General features: G+C 29.5%; 2 protein-coding genes across 3 annotated transcripts in view; one reads left to right on the plus strand and one right to left on the minus strand.

Annotated features, from left to right (window-relative positions):
- Positions 1-1,648: 1,648 nt before the first annotated feature.
- LOC139424928 (uncharacterized) lies at positions 1,649-2,241 on the minus strand. Its single transcript, XM_071177106.1, has 2 exons — positions 2,167-2,241; positions 1,649-2,116 (listed from the first exon to the last, which is right to left on the minus strand). Exons 1-2 carry the CDS (start codon positions 2,239-2,241, stop codon positions 1,649-1,651), a joined length of 543 nt encoding a protein of 180 aa, XP_071033207.1.
- Positions 2,242-4,473: 2,232 nt separating this feature from the next.
- LOC107442478 (protein OS-9) overlaps positions 4,474-19,371 on the plus strand; it is a 28,259-nt gene continuing 13,361 nt past the window's right edge. Inside the window, exons 1-7 of one of the 2 annotated variants that reach the window (XM_043053833.2) lie at positions 4,474-4,777; positions 7,499-7,669; positions 9,194-9,257; positions 12,307-12,383; positions 12,468-12,566; positions 13,855-14,056; positions 16,773-16,976. In XM_043053833.2, coding sequence (XP_042909767.1) covers positions 4,625-4,777; positions 7,499-7,669; positions 9,194-9,257; positions 12,307-12,383; positions 12,468-12,566; positions 13,855-14,056; positions 16,773-16,976 — 970 coding nt within the window. In that variant the 5' untranslated portion in view covers positions 4,474-4,624. The remainder of the gene's footprint in view (positions 4,778-7,498; positions 7,670-9,193; positions 9,258-12,306; positions 12,384-12,467; positions 12,567-13,854; positions 14,057-16,772; positions 16,977-19,371) is intronic. The other variant, XM_043053830.2, reaches the window with a different exon arrangement.

The raw sequence follows: 19,371 nt of genomic DNA on the forward strand, positions 1-19,371 counted from the left end.
CTTTTTTTTCATTTAGAAAACATTTTTCTGACCTCTAATTCAGTAAATTTAAAAGAAAAACCTTATTTAAGTTGCTAAAATTAATAAAAATTTCAAAGATGAAATTTATTTCCAAAATAAGACACCCTCCTATTACTATCATACCATTTCCAACATGCATCCCACAAGTTACCTAAATCCTTACTAAACAGGTCTTATTATGTCCTAATGCCATCCTAAAGCGTTCTAAAGGTATCCTGAAACTGTCCTAGTTATGACATCATTAAGATATCTGCAGGTGGGACATTCTAACACGCAGATGACATCCGTAGGACATTTAGCGGTAAATATAGGACTTCCTCTGGAAGTCACAGAATCCTAAAGATGACAACTTTAGGATGTCATAACGAAGTCAATGTGCTGTATGGGAAGTTGAGTTGAGTTGTTTGCCTCCTGTTCCTGAGTTGAGTTGTTTTCATCCTGCTGCCGATTTGAGTTGTTTGCCTCCTGTTGCTGAGTTGAGTTGAGTTGTTTCTCTCCTGCTGTTGAGTTGTTTGTCTCTTGTTGCTGAGTTGAGTTGTTTTCATCCTGCTGCCAAGTTGAGTTCCGTTGTGTCACAGTGTTCTGCGACATCATTTTTTCTAACAATGTATTCTGTTATTTATTTGTTTCTTTAATTTAATTTAATTTTTCTTTAATTTGCTTTCCTTGTATTTTACTTTAGTTTAACGATTTTTTTACATTTAATTTGCGCCGTTTACCACCTCTTTCTACCTTGATTTGTTGTTTTAAGCACCATTCAATTTTTTAATTAACTTCCCCCTTGTTTTACTTTTTGGCTGCTTAGCCATCTTGTTTATTTCCTACAGTTTTCATCTTCCTTCTTCCCGTTTGTTTTAAACGGGGTTTTCCTCTCTTGTGGTTAGGGCTTTTCTGGATCCTTATTGGTAAATTCCCCCCTTTCCTTACAAAACTTTGGAATTCTCGACAGCGTCTTAGTCAGTTCACCTCTAGGTCGGCCTTCGGGCTGGTCCTATGTGTCAGCTACTTTCCTTTAAATTTTTTTTCAAGTCTGCTCTTTTTTTTGGCTAGGGTTCGTCCGCCATTAGCATTGCGCTGTTTCACCCGCCATTTAATATGGTTGTATTCCCCTCTTTTTTTTAACTGAATAATATTAGTTTTCTTTAAAATTTATATTCCTTTTAATTGACATAAAATTTCTTTTGATTTGAAGTATAACTTAATACATTTGATTCATTTTGCGCCAAATGAGTTGGCGCCCCTTTTTTTTGTGATTGAAATTTTTCTTACATTTCCGTTGTTTCGGGAAAAATTATGTTCGCTGCAAATTTGTATTTTTTTATTAAATAATTTTTTTTTAATTGTTTAATCTCATCAAATATGAGGTCGGATTCTTCTTTTTAGTCGCTTTCTTTTCTTTCGCCGTGTTCTTTTTAGTGATGATCCAATCTCTCCAGCATTCTCAGCGATTCACGAAGGGTGAGTAACTTTTAATTATTTTGTTTCTTTTGTCCCAGATCTGAACCCAAGCTAATGTATATTTTTGTTTTTTTTTAAATGTGTTTGATATGTGTTAGGATTTTTTTGATTCATCCTGCTGCCGAGTTGAGTTGAGTTGTTTGCCTCCTGTTGCTGAGCTGAGTTGTTTTCATCCTGCTGCCAAGTTGAGTTGAGTTGTTTGCCCCTGGTTGCTGAGCTGAGTTACGTTGTTTCTCTCCTGCTGCTGAGTTGAATTGTTTGCCTCCTGTTGCTGAGTTGAGTTGAGTTGTTTCTCTCCTGCTGCCAAGTTGAGTTGTTTCTCTCCTGCTGCCAAGTTAAGTTGAGTTGTTTGCCTCCTGTTGCTGAGTTGAGTTGTTTTTATCCTGCTGCCAAGTTGAGTTGAGTTGTATGCTTCCTGTTGCAGAGTTGAGTTGCACGCTTCCTGTTGCTGAGTTGAGTTGTTTTCATCCTGCTGTGATATTGAGTTGAGTTGTTTGCCTCCTGCTAAGTTGAGTTGAGTTGTTTCTCTCCTGCTGACAAGTTTAGTTGAGTTGTCTGCTTCCTGTTGCTGAGTTGAGTTGTTTTCATCTTGCTGCCACGTTGAGTTGAGCTGTTGCTTAGTTGAGTTGTTCGCCTCCTGTTGCGAGTTAAGTTGTTTTCATCCTGCTGCTGAGTTGAGTTGTTTGCCACCTGCTGAGTTGAGTTGTATATCTCCTCCTGTTGAGTTGTTTGCTTCCTGTTTCTGAGTTGAGTTGTTTTCATCCTCCTGCTAAGTTGAGCTGAGTTGTTTCTCTCCTGCTGCCAAGTTGAGTTGAGCTGTTTGCCTCCTGTTGCTGAGTTGAGTTGTTTTCATCCTGCTGCCAAGTTAATTTGAGTTGTTTGCCTGCAGCTAAGTTCAGTTGAGTTGTTTCTCTCCTGCTGCGAAGTTGAGTTGAGTTGTTTGCCTCCTGCTGCAGTGTCGAGTTGAGCTGTTTGCCTCCTGTTGCTGAGTTGAGTTGTTTCTTTCCTGCTGCTGAGTTGAGTTTTTGCCTCCTGTTGCTGAGTTGAGTTGAGTTGTTTGTCCCCTGTTGCTGAGTTGTGTTGTTTATGTCCTGCTCTCAAGTTTTGAGTTGTTTTTCACCTGTTGCTGAGTTGAGTTGAGTTTATTCCCTCCTGCTGTCAAATTGAGGTGAATTGTTTGTCTCTTGTTTCTCCTGAAAACTACTCAACTCAACTCAGCAACAGGAGGCAAACGACTCAACTCAACTTGGCAGCAGGAGAGAAAGAACTCAACCGCGCGCAGCAACAGGAGGCAAGCAACTCAATTCAACTTGGCAGAAGGATGAAAACAACTCAACTCAGCATCAGGAGGTCTTGGCCCTCTAAGGGCTGTCGCGCCACTGAATTTAGTTTTAGAATATTTTTTATTGTGATTGTAATAATTGAATTGAGTGTAATTAATAATTGATTGCAATAAATATTTATTTTGCATTATAATGTAATATACGCTACGTGTTAGCGTGGGTAAAAAAGGAATAATTCGATTTTGCCACTTCCAAAACAAAAAACGATGGGAGCATCATTTTCTAAAGACGGAGAGGGAGGGGGTAGCTGGTGATAGGATTATCACGAATTTTAATTCCTCTTTCTCTCCATCGCTAGAAAGTGATGCACCTATATTATTATGTTTTAGGAGTGACCAAAATATTTTTTTCCTTTTTTGTCCACCTGAAAACATTTTTCTTAAAATTAATATTTTATTTCTTCTTGTTTTAAATGTTACCTGTTAATGTTTGAAAATCGTTAAAATTTTGATTGTCCATAAAACGGAGATAAATTTTGTTTTACAATCTTTAGGAAATGTAACTTGAATTGCCATCAGACATACAATTCAAAAGCAGGTGAGTAATTTCAGATATACACAAATAATAGTGATAGAAGCAAGAATAATGGAAAATATCGGAATTTTTCCTGACAAATTTAAGAAACATTAAAAAAAGTTAAGCAGCCACAGTTTTAAGTTTTGATAAATATGATTTGATGTTATAAAAAATAAATTAACTATACGAAAATAGTAGTGAATATGTCATAGATTTGTTTCTTTATGTCATGACTATACTAAAAATATTTTTTCCCCTTGTTTTCATAATAGCACGCATTTTACAGAAAATATTTGAACAAATTTAATGAAAATATTTTCAAATTTTTTTAAAGATTCTCTTATGAAGAAAATATTACCAATCAAAAGTTGTTCAGTATAAAATATATGCAATTTTTTTTCAAGATATTGTAAGCATTTTGAAGAATACATATTTTTTCTAAAATTGAAATAATTGAAAAAACCTAGTAAAAATGACGGAAATGAAAAGAATTATTTCTCAAACTGCGTAAAAAAAAATTTTGATGCTTTTTTCTTTAAAAATATGAACACTTAATAATGTGATGATTTATATAGGGGATTATTTTTTTAAACTTAGTTCATTAATTAAGATATTCAAAAGAAATTGATTATTCTGAAGATATAAATATTTTATTATTCCAAATTTTTATTTAATTTACAGGAATAGTTTCTATTTGAAAATTTATTTTAACCGAAATATTTATGTAATTAACTGAAATAATTGTGTGTATGTAAATTTTTCTTCCTCTTTCTTTATAGAAGGACGAAGTATTTTTTTTTTTGTTATATGAATTTTTCTAGTCTTAAACGAGAATAAGATCTTCACTTAATTCAACAAGTAATTTATAAACAAGTAACTTTTAAAAATATCCATGAGCGCAAAGATTCGTTTACGAATTTTGCGAGTTGCCTCTCAGTTACTAGATAAGGCGATAAAACAGTTGTCAAATAAAACCGCGGCGAGTGGAGGTGCCCGGTATTCGAAATTAGGGAAAATCGTGACCAGCGAGTCCCCTTTCGGAGATGCGAACGCGAATCTGATTAGCCAGTTTTTCGTGGCTATTACACCAATCAGGTTCTTATAGCATCTCCGGATTCGCAAATGTGAGTTTCTCACATGCAGTATAAATGATTCTTAAGGTCTGAAAATTTATTCTTCCATGGAAGCTATAAACTTATAATCTGTACGTAAAGAGCTTCAAAACTCTTTGAGGGACTGCCAAGTGTACTTGTTTTTTTAAATTTTTTCTACTTTCAATTTTCAATATGTTTTGGACTACAATTTGGACATTTTTTGTGAATTATAGTTTTTTGTCATTTTTCCTGTTCTCATCAAAATGCATAGCTTTTACAATCGATGAACTGAAAGCAATTAATTATGAGGTTGATATTTTACAAACCCCTTTAAAAAAAGGAGAAGTAAGCATGAATGTATTTTATCAATGGCTTTTAAAGCATTTTACTTTTATCTTTTTAGTTTTCTGAATTTATTATAAATATAAATGTTTCCTTTTTAAACTCAATGCATTAGAAATTATATTTTATTTCAATACAAATGTAACAAAATATATTTTCTAATGCTAAGCTTCATATTTTGTTACATTTGAATTATTTATTTTATTATATTTGAATTAGATTTGATAGACAGTCCACTTTTTATTGAATGAAAAAGAAGTTAGTGGATTTTTGAATGCATTAATAGTCAGGTTTTGCCGAATGTTTATAAAAAAAAAAAAGAAAAGGAGAATCTTAAAAGATTTTCACAGTTAATGGTTTTATTCTATTTTTTGAACTATAATTGTGTAATATTAAATTTTAAGTAATGAAGTTTAATTTTTTTACCTCATGTAGGAAAATTTTGGAAAAAAAAATGCAAGTAGAATTTTTACTATAATAAATAGTTTTGGTTGATTGTTTGTAATCTTGCAGGTAACATTGGAATTTGTAAAGTTAACAGGGCAAATTGATTCAGAAAATTCAGCTTTTAGGATTCACAATTAAATAAAATGTAGAATTGGGAGCCAAAAAGCTTCAAAAATGTTATTAGGATATAAAAGATAAAAAATTTAAAAAAAAGTCCTAATATACAATCGACCTTATTTAACTGTGTAATCCTTTTAAAAATTGTCCCGCAGTAGACTGATCGTAACGGCACGGTTTCCAGTAGAACACCGAAGTCAAGCTACTGTCTGAAAGCTGGTGGGTGACCACTTTGATCTGCCTGCGTAGGGACCAAGAGTGTCTGATATTGGTCCTCGTTAAACTGTTCTAACATAAAGTCACTAATTTCACACATATGTCGTCAAACTACAAAAGCAGGGGAGCCATCCCTTCTGCAGAGGATCAAAAATTGCTATGGCATGTCTTCGGATCTTTCTCAGAGATGTTTCCTAGATCGTCGCCAATAGCCCATTCTGCATCTCTAGTGCGGCGTAAATAAATTACCTACCTACCTTTTATAAATCTATAAGTGATGACATTTATATTTTTATAAGAATAGCCCATTCTGCATCTCTAGTGGGGTGTAAATAAATTACCTACCTACCTTTTATAAATCTATAAGTGATGACATTTATATTTTTATAAGAATAGCCCATTCTGCATCTCTAGTGGGGTGTAAATAAATTACCTACCTACCTTNGTAGAACAAGTATTGCATTGCTTTATATTTTTTAAATGACTCATAATAATTTTAAAGAACAAAACATTTTTTTAATTCAATATTTTTGCTTTATTTAAGCCATTTTTTGCGCAATTTTTGCATTTTTAAGGGCATTATTTGCCCTTTTTAAGTGCATTTTTTGCACTTTTTAAGGGCATTAGTTGAGATTTTTTAGGTCATCAAAATCCGGGCTATAGTGATGACATTTATATTTTTATAAGAATAGCCCATTCTGCATCTCTAGTGCGACATAAATAAATTACCTCCCTACCTTTTATAAATCTATAAGTGATAACATTTATATTTTTATAAGAGTAGCCTATTCTGCATCTCTAGTGCGACGTAAATAAATTACCTACCTACCTTTTATTACCTACCTACCTTTTAGTTACCTACCTTTACCTATAAGTGATGACATTTATATTTTTTTAAGAATAACTTTTTAAGAAATGTAATTTATATTAAATTAAAATAACAATTTTATAAAATGTAAGCAATATCTAGCCAATTATAAATATGTGTGAAATAGAACTTATATTAAATCAAATAATAATTAAATAAAAAAATTTAAACAATGTACAAACAATTATATTAAATAAAATATTAAATAATGTGTGATAAAATGGTAGAATAAAATTATGTGTAAAACAAAACTTTTGGTGACCCCATTATTTTATCCATTGCACAATGAAATAAACTAGGCAGATCTCTTATTGTAACAATATAAAGATTTAGATCAGTAATTATATTATTATTTTGTCATTAATTTAATGAAATTAAATTAGAAAAAGTTAACTGCATTTATTTTCTTTTATAAATGTATTTTGAAACATTCAGGTAGACGGTAACCAAAATTAAAAGTTTAAAATTTAAATTTGTTTTTACTACAAAACAAATGTTTGTAGCAATTGCTTTAAATGCAGGGTTATTTTTAAATATGAATCCAGTTTAATTAATTTGTATTTATTGCAGTATAAATTACTTTAGCTTCTACATTCCAAAAGAAAGAGAAAAGTTAAAAGTGTTTTTTAGCAATATGTTATAAGTTTTCAATGTTCATGTCCCCTTTAGCTGCAGGCAAACAACTAAACGGTGACTGATTTTGTCCCACATAGGAAAAATCATCCCTTGTGATACTGAGTACACTGTGGTAACGCTATGAGTTAAGATATTTGCTGTAGAAATCGTGTGTTGGGGACTATTTTTCCAAATTGTTGCCAAGGCGAACATTGATGTTAAAGAAGAATAAAAAATAAAATGTTGATTTGAAACTTCTGGAATGGTTTGCAGCCTAACCAGTGTTTCACTAACAAGCAGCGCATAATTAGGTATAGAAATTTAGAATGTGTGAGCTGCACTATTGCTCTATTTGCTAAGCTTATTGGGAAATATGGCATTGTTTTGTAATATAAATTGTAATACTATGTGTAAAAGGAATTGTTTGTTTAATTTGTTTTAAGAGTGATTTGTTTGCTCAGGATCCTACTTTTCCTGCATTACAATTAACTTCCATCTTTGGTCAAGAATATCAATGTATGCTTCCACATATTGAAGAAGAAGAATTATCTGAAAAAGTAATTTACAGTGAAAAAAGTACTGACATTAAAGAACTTTTAAAGCCAATGCATGCAGGCAACTGTTTATTAAAAGTAAGTTATTAAACAATTTTATGAAAACTTCATTAACTATTTATTTTTAAATATAATTTTTATGTTTAATTTCCATTTACAGCATTTTTAAGTTAGTGTGAAAGGGTTGGGCAAAACAAATCATCAAAGTTTTTTGAATCAATGGAATAAATTCAAATCACTTACAGATTCAAATTAGTTACTGATTCAAATCACTAAATGATTTGAATCAAGGGATTCGAATCTTGCGATTGCGATCACTATTTAGATTGGGGATATGAAGCAAGGGATGCAAATCACTGATTCGAATCTTGTGAGTCGGATCACTTTTCGATTTAAGTGATTCATATCACTATTCGAATCATGCCATTTGGATCAATGATTCGAATCAAGTGATTCAATTATTGATTCAAATCATGTGATTCGAATAACTGATTCTTTTGAAGTGATCCAGGTCACTGATTCGAATCTGCGATTCGTATCACTTTAATTCAAGTGATTTAGACCAATGATTTAAATAATGTGTTTCGGATCACTGATTCAAATCAAGTGATTCAGATCATTGATTCTCATAAAGGGATTTGAATCATGCATGTTTGGATCATTGATTCTCATGAAGGGATTCAAATTATGCTTTTTCGAGCGCTATTCAAATCAAGTGATTCTGATTATTGATCCAAATCAAGTGTACAAATCAAATTCAAATCATGCCATTGATTTGAATCAAATAATTCAAATCATGTGTTTATAACAATTGATTGTTATGGAATGAATTAAATCTATGATTCAAATCATGTGATTCAGATCTTTATTCGTATCAAGTGATTCGGATCAATGATTCGACTAAAGTCATTCGGATTATCATAAAAAGATTTTAATCATAAATTTTTGGATCATTGATTCTCATGAAGGTATTCGTATCATACGTTTGGGAGCACTATTAAAATCAAGCAGTTCAGATCAGTGATTTGAATCAAATGATACAAATCACTGATTTGAATCGTGATTCCGATCACTTTTCGAGTCAAGTAATTCAGATCAATGATTTGAATCATGCCTTTTGATCAATGATTCGAATCATATGATTTGTAACGACAATCTGATGTACTTGATTTGAATAGCTCCAAAACGCATGATTTGAATGGCTTCATTCGAATTGATGATGCAGATCACTGATCGGAATCATGTGATTTGGATCAATATTCAATTAAATAAAGTGATTCAAAAGAATTAGGTGTTACAAGAAATTTTTAATTGTATATGACATAACATTACTGCGAAACAAAACTAACTTAAATTTAAGAATTGATTATTCATTATAATTTAAATCCATTTTGATAAAATGGTTTGAATCACTGTTTCAAACTTCAATTTTTTTTCTGGAAGAAATATATTTTTTAATCTGGTGGAGTTCTCCTCAATGCCTCACTATATAGCTCGCTTTAAATAATAATAACTCCGTAGTGATGATTATAATAATAAAAAAAAATTTAGTTTTCAACTATTGTTGCAGTTAAGGATTAATCTATGTTATTTTATTTTCAGGCTAAAGATTGGTGGACTTATGAGCTATGTTTTGGGCAGCATATAAAGCAGTTTCATATTGAAGGTGTCTGCAGTATTTTTACATTTGTATTTTCCTTTTATATTGTTTGATACATTAAGTTCAGTGATAAGTAACTACAAGTATTGATTTATTTAACAATGTTAAGCTATATCTACAGCCAAATGAGATTGAAGCATTTATAATTTTTTATTTAAAGCTAACAATGGAATTTCAGCAAAAAATATAACTGTTAATTAACATTTTTAAAATAACAAATGCATTGTTAATTCATGATTTTTTTATTCATTTAGGGAAGATACCATATTGTAAGATTTTGTAATTAAATGTATAGGAATTACACTCGAGTACCCACCGTTTAGGAATTATATTTGTGAACTTTAAAAGCTAGTAACTGGTTCAATGACACGATTGCCACAGGCTACTAAAATGCAACTGTTTTCGGCAGGGTTTGTTGATTTAAATCAGCTTGATTTAAATCATGATTTAAATCAAATGATTTTTTTTTAAAAATCATTGATTTAAATCAACTGATTTTTTTAATATATATATTGATTTTAAAAGTTAAATAACAGTGTTTCAATTATTGATATTTTTATTATTTTCTTTTCTTAGTTTTAAAATTTATTTTAAATAAATTGCTACATTAATTCATTTTAGTAATTAATTCATTAATTCATTTCAACAAAAAAAATGCAAATAATGTTAATTAAAATTGTACCTTTTGATTGAAAAAGCATGGAATTAAAATCTACATTATATTTTATTGATGTAGGATTAAAAATGAATATTTTAATATAAAAATTTATAGCTTAAATATTTATTTTTTGATGAATGATAACATTTATAAACACAATCTGTTACATTTATTTTGTCATTTTAAAAATCAAGAGGAAGGAAAAGAAATCACAATTTTAAATTAAAATTATGGTTTGCTAATTGAAACTTTGCTTTAATAGTTAAAGTACAGGAGTCTGTCCAAGCCAAATTTACTACCGTTTAGCGGTACAAATTCAACTTTAGGAAAAACTGTAGAATAATTTCACAAAATATTTTTTCTTAAAATTTTATTTTTGTGTCACGTAAGAAACGATAAATCCATATTTTTACAATATTTTTGTGTTGATTCTTTAATATAATTTTTTATTTTTACAAATTATGTCTAAATTTTCACAAAATAGGTGCCTTTCAGAGAAACCTAAACAGACCCCTGAAGTATTCTTTAAATTCTCTATTTCATCTAGTCTTTAAATTTCAATCATGTTCCAAAATGGTTGCCATGTATTTAAAGTTATGTATTATAACGAAAAATTATTTAAGTAAGTTAGAGCTCCTAAAATATTGTTATAATATAGTTTTAATGTTAATTTAATTTTGATTAAACATTTATATAGTATTTTTAATCATAAATTAAATTTCTTACACTGTTTTTGAATAAAAAGCAAAAAATCTGATTTAAATAAAAAAAAAAACAGATTTAAATAAAAAAAAATCACGAACCCTAGTTTTCGGCAATAGGCAACTTTTTTTTCCCTGAAAAGGCTAAAAACGCAACTATTTTCAGAAAAAAAAGACCGTTGGGAGACTTTTCTGTACTAGTGATGTTTTTTAGCATAAATTGAGTTGAAAACCTGTGGCCTGCGAGAGTTGCTGAACACACTGAATTATTTTTTTTTATTAAAAAATAAAAAATGTGGAAGATTTTGAATTGCAAATTTGAGTCATCCCTTTTTATTTTGCTCAATTTGCACTGATTGCATTGTAAGATTTCATTTCTCGATCGCCTTTTCCATTGCTCCAAAATTCTGCATGATTTTAAAAAACCCAATTTTTAATAGTATATGACAATTAAGTCATTTAATAATATTTTAGTCATATTTTTGACAATTTTTTGTTCTTATTTAGGCAACTATTTTCATAGTTTTTAAATTAAAATATTTTTAAAAAAAAATAATGCTTGCTGTTGCAAATATAACATTTTTAATTTTTAAAAAAGATTTTAAACTAATGATAATTATTGAAAATTAGAATGAGAGTAAGTAACACCATGACTTTTTAAAAAAAACTATTAGAACTGCTTGATTTTTTTAAAATCTGAATTATATGCTTTTAAAGTCTGCAAAGATGACATTCCTTTTTAGGAGAACTGTCCAAAACTAAATATTCTTATAAAACAAATAATATTCTAATTAAATTAATTAATGATATTCTAATAAAAATAACCCTAAAGTATAAAATTTCCATTCAACCATTTAGTCACCAGTCCATTTACATGCTTCTGTTAAATTTGTTTCGAAAAAAATTAATACAGTTATTTTAAATGAAAAATTACAATACAAAGAATCTGTAATGTTCACAGGTGCTATGAAATAGGCTATTTTGTGGCAAGCACACAAAGCATAATATGGAACCAAAAAGAAAAAAAAATTAAAACAACATATCCTTCATTTACATTGCTTGTTGGCCCGGAGGATCACTGATAGTTTATTTTAAGGTGGTCCAAGTCAAATTTTAGTGGTCTTGGACTAATGGACCACTCTAAATTTCAAGCCTAGTTTCAATGAACACATAATAATAAAAGTGCTGAAAAGTAGGCAAGTATTGTCCCTTTTTAATGTACAGTGCACACAATTAAAAAAAAACCCGACCACCCGGAATAACTTTTGATCTAATGGTCAGATTTTCATGTTCTAGGATACAATCTTAATTAAAATTAACATTAAGGGATCCAAACTTTGGCGTGCTCTCCTGACCAAGAAATTAGGACCACAATTTCCAGATTGCAGCTACCCCCTATATTTTAGGAGTCAAAAATCCGAGCCCGTTGAATTAAAGATATGTTTATTCACATACAGTATGTTTTTTTCATGTCCGATTTTGAAACTTAAAATATCGGCTGCACTTATTAATTAGTATATTTTAGGTCACCCTCTCGAGCCACAACAATTGAATCGCGGAACGTAAAAATCTGATCATTAGATCAAAAGTTATTCGAGTGCGCACTGAACGAGTACTTTTGAATATTTCTTATAATACAGTTCATTTTTATAACATTCGTATGAAATTTTTTTGAAATATTTTTGTTTTTTGTTAGATGGTCAAATTATTGGTCAAGTTCTAACTTTAGGATTATATGAATCTGATTATGACTGGAACAATGAAACTGATGAGGTATTGATATTTGGGATGATCTTAGTTGTTTTATTGATTTCAAAGAATTTCTACCTTTGTACTTGTTATTATTATTCTTTTTAGGAAAAATTCAAACATACGAAACAGCGATATCATTCACAATACTATGTTAATGGAACAAAGTGTGATTTGACTGGTCAACCTCGTACTGCTGAAATCAGAGTAATAAATTGTTTTATTTTGTATTTTATTGTATTTAATATAGAGGTTCATTTATTAAATACGTTATTAATTAAGTTATATTAAACGAAGAAGTAAAATTTAATCCACAAAAGGTATTTACATTAGTTTGGCTTGAGAGGAACCTTTAGTTTTTGCAATTTAAGAATTTTCAAAACATTGTTTTTTTGTATTAATATTAATTTTAAAAACATTCTTTAATTCCTACATCTCAGTAAGCCCAGATCGCAAAATAAGGTTTATTTTCACTCAACAAAAACCTTTTAATGTAAACCTAAAAGGGTTTGTAATACGGTTTATGTGTAAATATTCTAACTTTAAAACGAGATCTATGAACCTTGGAAAACTACATTCTATATAAAAACCTTAAATCAAGGTTGACTTAGGGTTTTCAAGCATGAAGAAATTCTTTAATAAAGCTCTCAAGGTGAAAATAATCTTAAATCTGGTTAATTATAAGGTTTTTTTTCGCAAAGTCTTGTATGCTCAGCTGAAATCCACCTTGTCATGAAATTTTAAAGGGCAATGCAATTTGATTCTATCGCTAGTGTGACGTCAGCGAAAACGTCATTATAGACCTAAGTAACAATACTTTTTTGAAAAAGCTTAAAAAAAAAAAGCTTTAAAAAATTATTTTTAATCCTTTTAGGATGAAAGGGTTGAAACTGCAATATTTTTGCTCTATTTAAAAAAGGTTTTTAGTTCTAACATTTTAGTGACAATGAAACGGAAATTCCGATGCAAAGTTGCCCTAATGTTACATGCTTTCTGGGAAGTAGACAGTTTAAAAATGGAATTTCTAGCTTAACGGTACATCTTTATATTCTACCTCATTGTTAACACAAAACCATGTTTTTTTGCTATTTTTTTTTGTTTCCTAAATATAATTACTTAAACATTTCTCAGAATTCTAGAAAAACTGATTTTTGAATGGAAAAAAAAAGTATATATTTTTTTGTGGAAAAGTATAAATTTAGCTAAATTGTACTTTTAATATTGAATTTAAAAAAATAAGTCCGTATACAATAAAATGTAGATTAAATTTTCAAGTTTAAATTATTTCACTCTATTTTTTGCAAATTTGTATAAAATTTGGAAATGAATTAATCATGCATTTTTCATTAAAAGCTTGAATATTACAAAAATAAGTTATTATTTGCTTATTAAATACTTATTATTTTCATAAAGGTCTCACCTAATAATTAAATTTAAATTTTTTTTTTTATTCTTATTTTGCGTAAATGCCATTTTGCTTGATATCACTTTTTAGATATTTTGCGAAGAAGATTCAGGAGACTACATTCATCGTGTCGATGAGCCTGGAACTTGTAACTATGTTATAACTGTTCATACTTCACGTGTCTGCTCGCATCCACAGTTGAAGCCTTTGCCATCTAAAAAAGCTCATACTATTCCGTGTTATCCTTTATTGAGTGAAGAACAATATGCTAGTTACTTAGAAAAGTTAAATGGTATGTAACAACTTTAAAGACACTTTAAAAATTTGCATTTCAAGATTAGAGCAAATGGTATGTAACAACTTTAAAGACACTTTAAAAATTTGCATTTCAAGATTAGAGCAAATCAATGACCAGATTTTAAGAATTTTTATTTTCAAAACTATATGTGGAGAGAGTTGACAGCGACCATGTCAATCTTCATCTGTGAAAAGGTACCCCATAGTAGAATTGAGTTAACATGTCTTATATACTAGGGAATTGGAATTGAATTTTTGTATTGGCAGATATCTACAGTACGCCCCCACCAGAATTTTATCTGTGATAGAATTCGATGGATGGGATACCACTAGTTGATTCATTGCTGTTTTGTGAGAAGCCTGGAGAGCTGTATTAAGATCACCGTACTTTTGAGTGCTTATTGTGAGAGCTGTATTAAGTTCACAGTCGTGGTTGCTCCTGTGTTGCCATTAGCAGTCGAGTGGATACAGGCCGACGTTGTGTGTGAGTGAGACTGAGTAGCAACAGCATGAGGAGGTCAATGTCGCAGTCACTAGTAGCAAGTCAACTGTTCAATGTGGACCATCCATCAAAATAGACATGTTCAAATCGAAGTGGGTGTTACTGTCAAGGTAGATGTGTTTAAAATGAAGTGGGAGTTTCTGTCAAGGTATAGCAGGTTCACATCACTTCCAGGTCACCAATATGGAGAGAGTTGATAGCAACCGTGTCAACCTTCATCTATGAAAAGGTACCCCCTCAGCGAATCGAGTTAACATGTCTTATATACTAGGGAATCGGAATTGTATTTTTGTAGTGGTAGATTCACTACACTCTAACCTATTTCTAAAAACATGTACTTAAACTTAAACAAAATGCAGTAAAAGATCGGTATAATGAGTATGGCATAGTGTGAGAAGTCGGCTGTTAGAATAAAAGTTACTGTCAAAATGCTGACATTAAAAATACAACATTTTTAAATGTTTATTCTGACTGTTCATTTCTACCCTTGTTTAGCACTTTAACTTCTTCATATAAAACATATGAAATGTGTTATTTTAATGTCTATTAAAATAATTACCAATTTAATTACCTTTTTTTTAAAAAAAAAAAAGAAAGAAGGAGTAAGCTTTTATTTATATCTCCGTGGCAGAATCGCAGTGACACGGCGACATTGTCGCAGAAAGTTACACATGTTGCAGAAAGATTTTTCTTTCGGAAAGTAAAAAAAAAAAAAATTCTTTTCTACAGAAATTTGCATGTACTGTTTGAATCATGCATTTAGATAATAACTTTTTGATGCGTTCAATTTACGTCGATAGTATCGTAAATCGATGTAACGTTTCGATTGTATTTTCGGCAGTTATTGATATTGACTTTTACTTGGTTTAAAATTTCTCAATATATTCCAAACAAAAATGAAAATTCGAATCGTGCATTTGAGTATTTGCTTTTTAAGGCAATGATTCTATTGAACTTTTTGCAGTTATTGCTATTGATTTCTCCATAGTTTTTGAACCCGATATTTTTTATGCGATATTACAATTATTTATTGTGCATTTGAGTAACACCTTTTTGAAGAGTCCAATTTGCGTGATTTTGTCGTCAATCTCTTTTTTTCGACCACGGATTTCATGATTTTTAATTACTTTTTTTATTGTGATGATTATTTATAAAATGTGAAGAAGGAACTAATTTGTATGTTACCCTCCTCTCTTCCTCAACAGAATGTGAGAATGTCATCCGTAATATTAGAATAAAAGATTATTTCATGTTAAATTAAAAAAAATTATAGTTTTATTTTGTAAACACAGCTAATTATTTATTAACTAGTTTAATTTAATAAATAATAAGTACTATAAATTATTTATTAAATTAAACTAGTAATTATAAATAGTTAGTAGTTATTATTAATTAAATTAGTAACATATATCTTTGTTATTAAAAGTATCTTGCAGAAAGATATTAGTGCTACACAGTTTTGTCCCAAATAGCTCGAAAAAATTCTGCCACAAAGTTTATATGTATGTTTTTGGGATAAGCTATCCTAAAATAGTGTATAATGAAAATAATCTGCCCTGTTATCTCTTTAAAATCTGCCAAAGATTTCAAACAAAATGTCTACAAAGTAAAGTGTGTGTTTTGTAAATGTTTTAATAAGATGAGGTTTCACTGGATGTCTTTATTTACGCAGATATCTATTCTCTTTTTACACATGAAAAGATGTTAGCTGACTAAAATAGAAGTAAATTTCTTAGTAACCAACGGGTGCGCTTGCTAAAACATATGAAACGTGTTATTGTAATGTCTAATAAAATTACTAATTTAATTACCTTTTTTTAAGAAATAAAACCTATTTTTTTAAAAAATGAAGGAAAGATTTAGAACAAAATGACTACAAAGTACCCTTACTTATCAATTTAACTTCTTCATATAAAACATATGAAACGTGTTATTTTAATGTCAATTAAAATCATTACTAATTTAATTACCTTTTTCTTAAAAAATAAAACCTATTTAAAAAAAAAGAGTAAGCTTTTATATATATCTATGTTTTTGGGATAAGCTATCTTAAAATGGTGTATAATGAAAAAAATCTGCGTTTGATTCTCTTTAAACTCTGCCAAAGATTTGAAATGAAATGTCTACAAAGTAAAGTGTGTGTTTTGTAAAAGTGTGAAGTTTCACTGGGTGTATGTATTTAAGCAGATATCTATTCTCTTTTTTACAGACGAAAAGGTGTTAGCTGACCAGAAAAGAAGTCAATTTCTTAATAACCAGCAGGAACGCTTGCAGGAAATGAAAAATGAAAATTCACAGCAAAGTGAGAAAGATAGTAGCCAGAAATATGAAGACCTTTACAAAAATTTTATTGAAGACTCATCTGGTTCATTCATAGATGATATTTCAGTTAATAAGCTTGAAAAAAGCGAAGGTATCTATTTAGATATTTTTAATGGTGCTCCCTTCTATGACAATTGCCTTTTTTATGCAACTGTCATCGAAGGAATGCAACTGTTTTATGAGGGTTGGAACTAGAGTGTCATAAAATGTAAAATTATAAAATAAAATACATCATGTTTAACAATTTTCTTAAAAATGTAAATTGATTTGTATTTCTTAAGTAAATTTCGCCAAATGGTTATGCTTTAAAAACAAAATGCAGTTGGGAAAAAATTCACAACTGTCCTCATCAAACTTTCTAATTTAATTTTCTACTGCTTCAAGCTACGGGTATTTTTAGTCTTCTTAACTAATTTTCTGTAACTCTTAACAAAAACATTTTTTTTTGTGGTCTTGAATTAAATACAGCGTGTTTAATACGAAAGGAGAGCATAATTTTTTTCTCTTTCTGATTTTTATCAAAAAAATCTATTAAAATCTCGGAATTATATTTGTTTTAAAATATAAAATTAAAAAAAAAAGCAATTTGATTTTTTTTACCATTCATATTCAAAAATTTATCAATAATGAATTTTGTAAACTAAAGAAATTTAAATGATGAATTATTGTTTCTTTTAGATATACATTTTTTTTTCTGTTAGGAAAACTTAATTAATGTGTAAGAACTAGTATAACTTTCTCACATTTTGAGGGAACCAAAGACAACATGACTAAAATCAGAGCATAAAAATAAAAGACTTATTTTCCAGAAAAAGGTACAGTCACAAAACTGAGTGACTAACTTAAAATAAATTAAAATACAAAAGTGTATAGCACACTGAGTAGTAGTAAATACTTTGTGATTTCATAGAGTTTATATATGCTGGGAGAAGTGCATGATAACAAAAATGACATCTGTATCTTGCAGTCGGTTACAGCCAATTTTCAAAAGCAGAAAGAAAATCAGGATGTGCTCGATGACAGGTTGCAGGTTCGGTATTACCTTCGATCTAGTACTCCCATACAAATGTATTTAAATGCTCATCTCAATTATTTTTATAAAAATTTAAAATTTAATTTTTTTCTAAAATTTTTGTACAAGCTTAACTGTAGTTGAATTTCCTTAAAAAGTTCATTCTTATTGGTCAATTTTGCCTATGTTAATATAGCTGGGGCCTTTATGCTTTAATCTGGTGTGCTCACAAGCTTAGAAAACAATTTAGTGTGCAGTTCTAATCCTTCAATTTTAAACTTTCTTCCAACAGGACAAGAGCATTAGACAAGAACCAGGAGTCTGTCTAGGTTTTTTTTAAGCGGTACCTATTGTGTGAAAATTTAGACATAATTTTTGAAAATTAAAAATTATATCAAAAAATCAACACAAAAATTTGGTAAAGTAAGAAAATATTTTCAAAAATTGTCACTACAAATCAAAATCGTTTATGATTGGTAAATTTCTATATATTTCCCCCCTTATATTTAGAAAACAATTTTGCTAATGTAAATTTTGGGCTAAAAATTGTATCTAAATTACAAAATCCATAGAAATCATTGTCCATAGTTAAAATTCAATTTGAATTTTATAAAAACATGCATTTCAACAGTACTAGTACTGAAAGTTATTTTAATTATGAGAAAATTTTTGAGTGGGTCATACAGAATAAAGGTTCAGAGAAAAAAATATGATTTTTATGAAAATAAAGGTCTGTTAGAATAAATTAACAATGGTGTTTAAGATAATGGTCCAATTTTGACTTCCTGTGAAGTTCATAGAGCGAGAGTCTCACCGTTTCATTTAAAAAAACTCAGCAAAAAAAGGCTCACTTTAATATGGTGTAAGCGACCGGTTATTCTTACCACATTACACTATCTGACTGAACAGCTACCTTTTCGTAAAAAACAGCTTGCAGAAAAGCTCCTCTTTTCCGTAGATTGGAATGAGAACAGCGTCTGCTTGAGAACTTGCTTTATTATTTGTGAAAGTAACGTTTTTCCCTAAGTTGAACTTGTGAAAGTACCGTTAAACGGTAGTAAATTTTCCCTGGACAGACCCCTGAGAACATATCAACACTTTAGTCTAGAACATATGAAGCAATGGCTATTAAATTTAAAAAATAAATTTTTAAAAAATATCAGTGTAAGGCATGAGCAAAATTTGACAATTTTGTTTATGACCAATGTTCTAACATTTTATTGGCCACTTTTTCAAAAAACCTTTAAACAATTTAAATTTTTTTAAATATTTTTAATGTAAAGTATTTCTTCTGTGGAATTTCTCAAAATAGGGTAAATGATGTCCATTTTTGAAATAAAGAAAATTTTTTAAGTGATGTCAGGAAATAAATGATTTTCTGAGTGTTATAAAACATTCATTATAGATCCATATTTATTTAAAAAAAACAATAACAATAAAATAGACATAGGCGCATTTTTGATAAGAAAAGTGG

The sequence above is a fragment of the Parasteatoda tepidariorum genome, chromosome 1 (genome assembly GCF_043381705.1).
Source record: "Parasteatoda tepidariorum isolate YZ-2023 chromosome 1, CAS_Ptep_4.0, whole genome shotgun sequence".
Classification (NCBI taxonomy): domain Eukaryota; kingdom Metazoa; phylum Arthropoda; class Arachnida; order Araneae; family Theridiidae; genus Parasteatoda; species Parasteatoda tepidariorum.

Excerpts from the sequence above, each read along its gene's own strand:
- LOC139424928 (XM_071177106.1), bottom strand. The coding sequence starts at position 2,241 with ATGAAAACAACTCAACTCAGAAACAGGAAGCAAACAACTCAACAGGAG. Across the intron at positions 2,117-2,166 it reads ACAACTCAACTCAGCAGGTG|GAGGCGAACAACTCAACTAA; the intron begins GCAAACAACTCA and ends AACTCGCAACAG.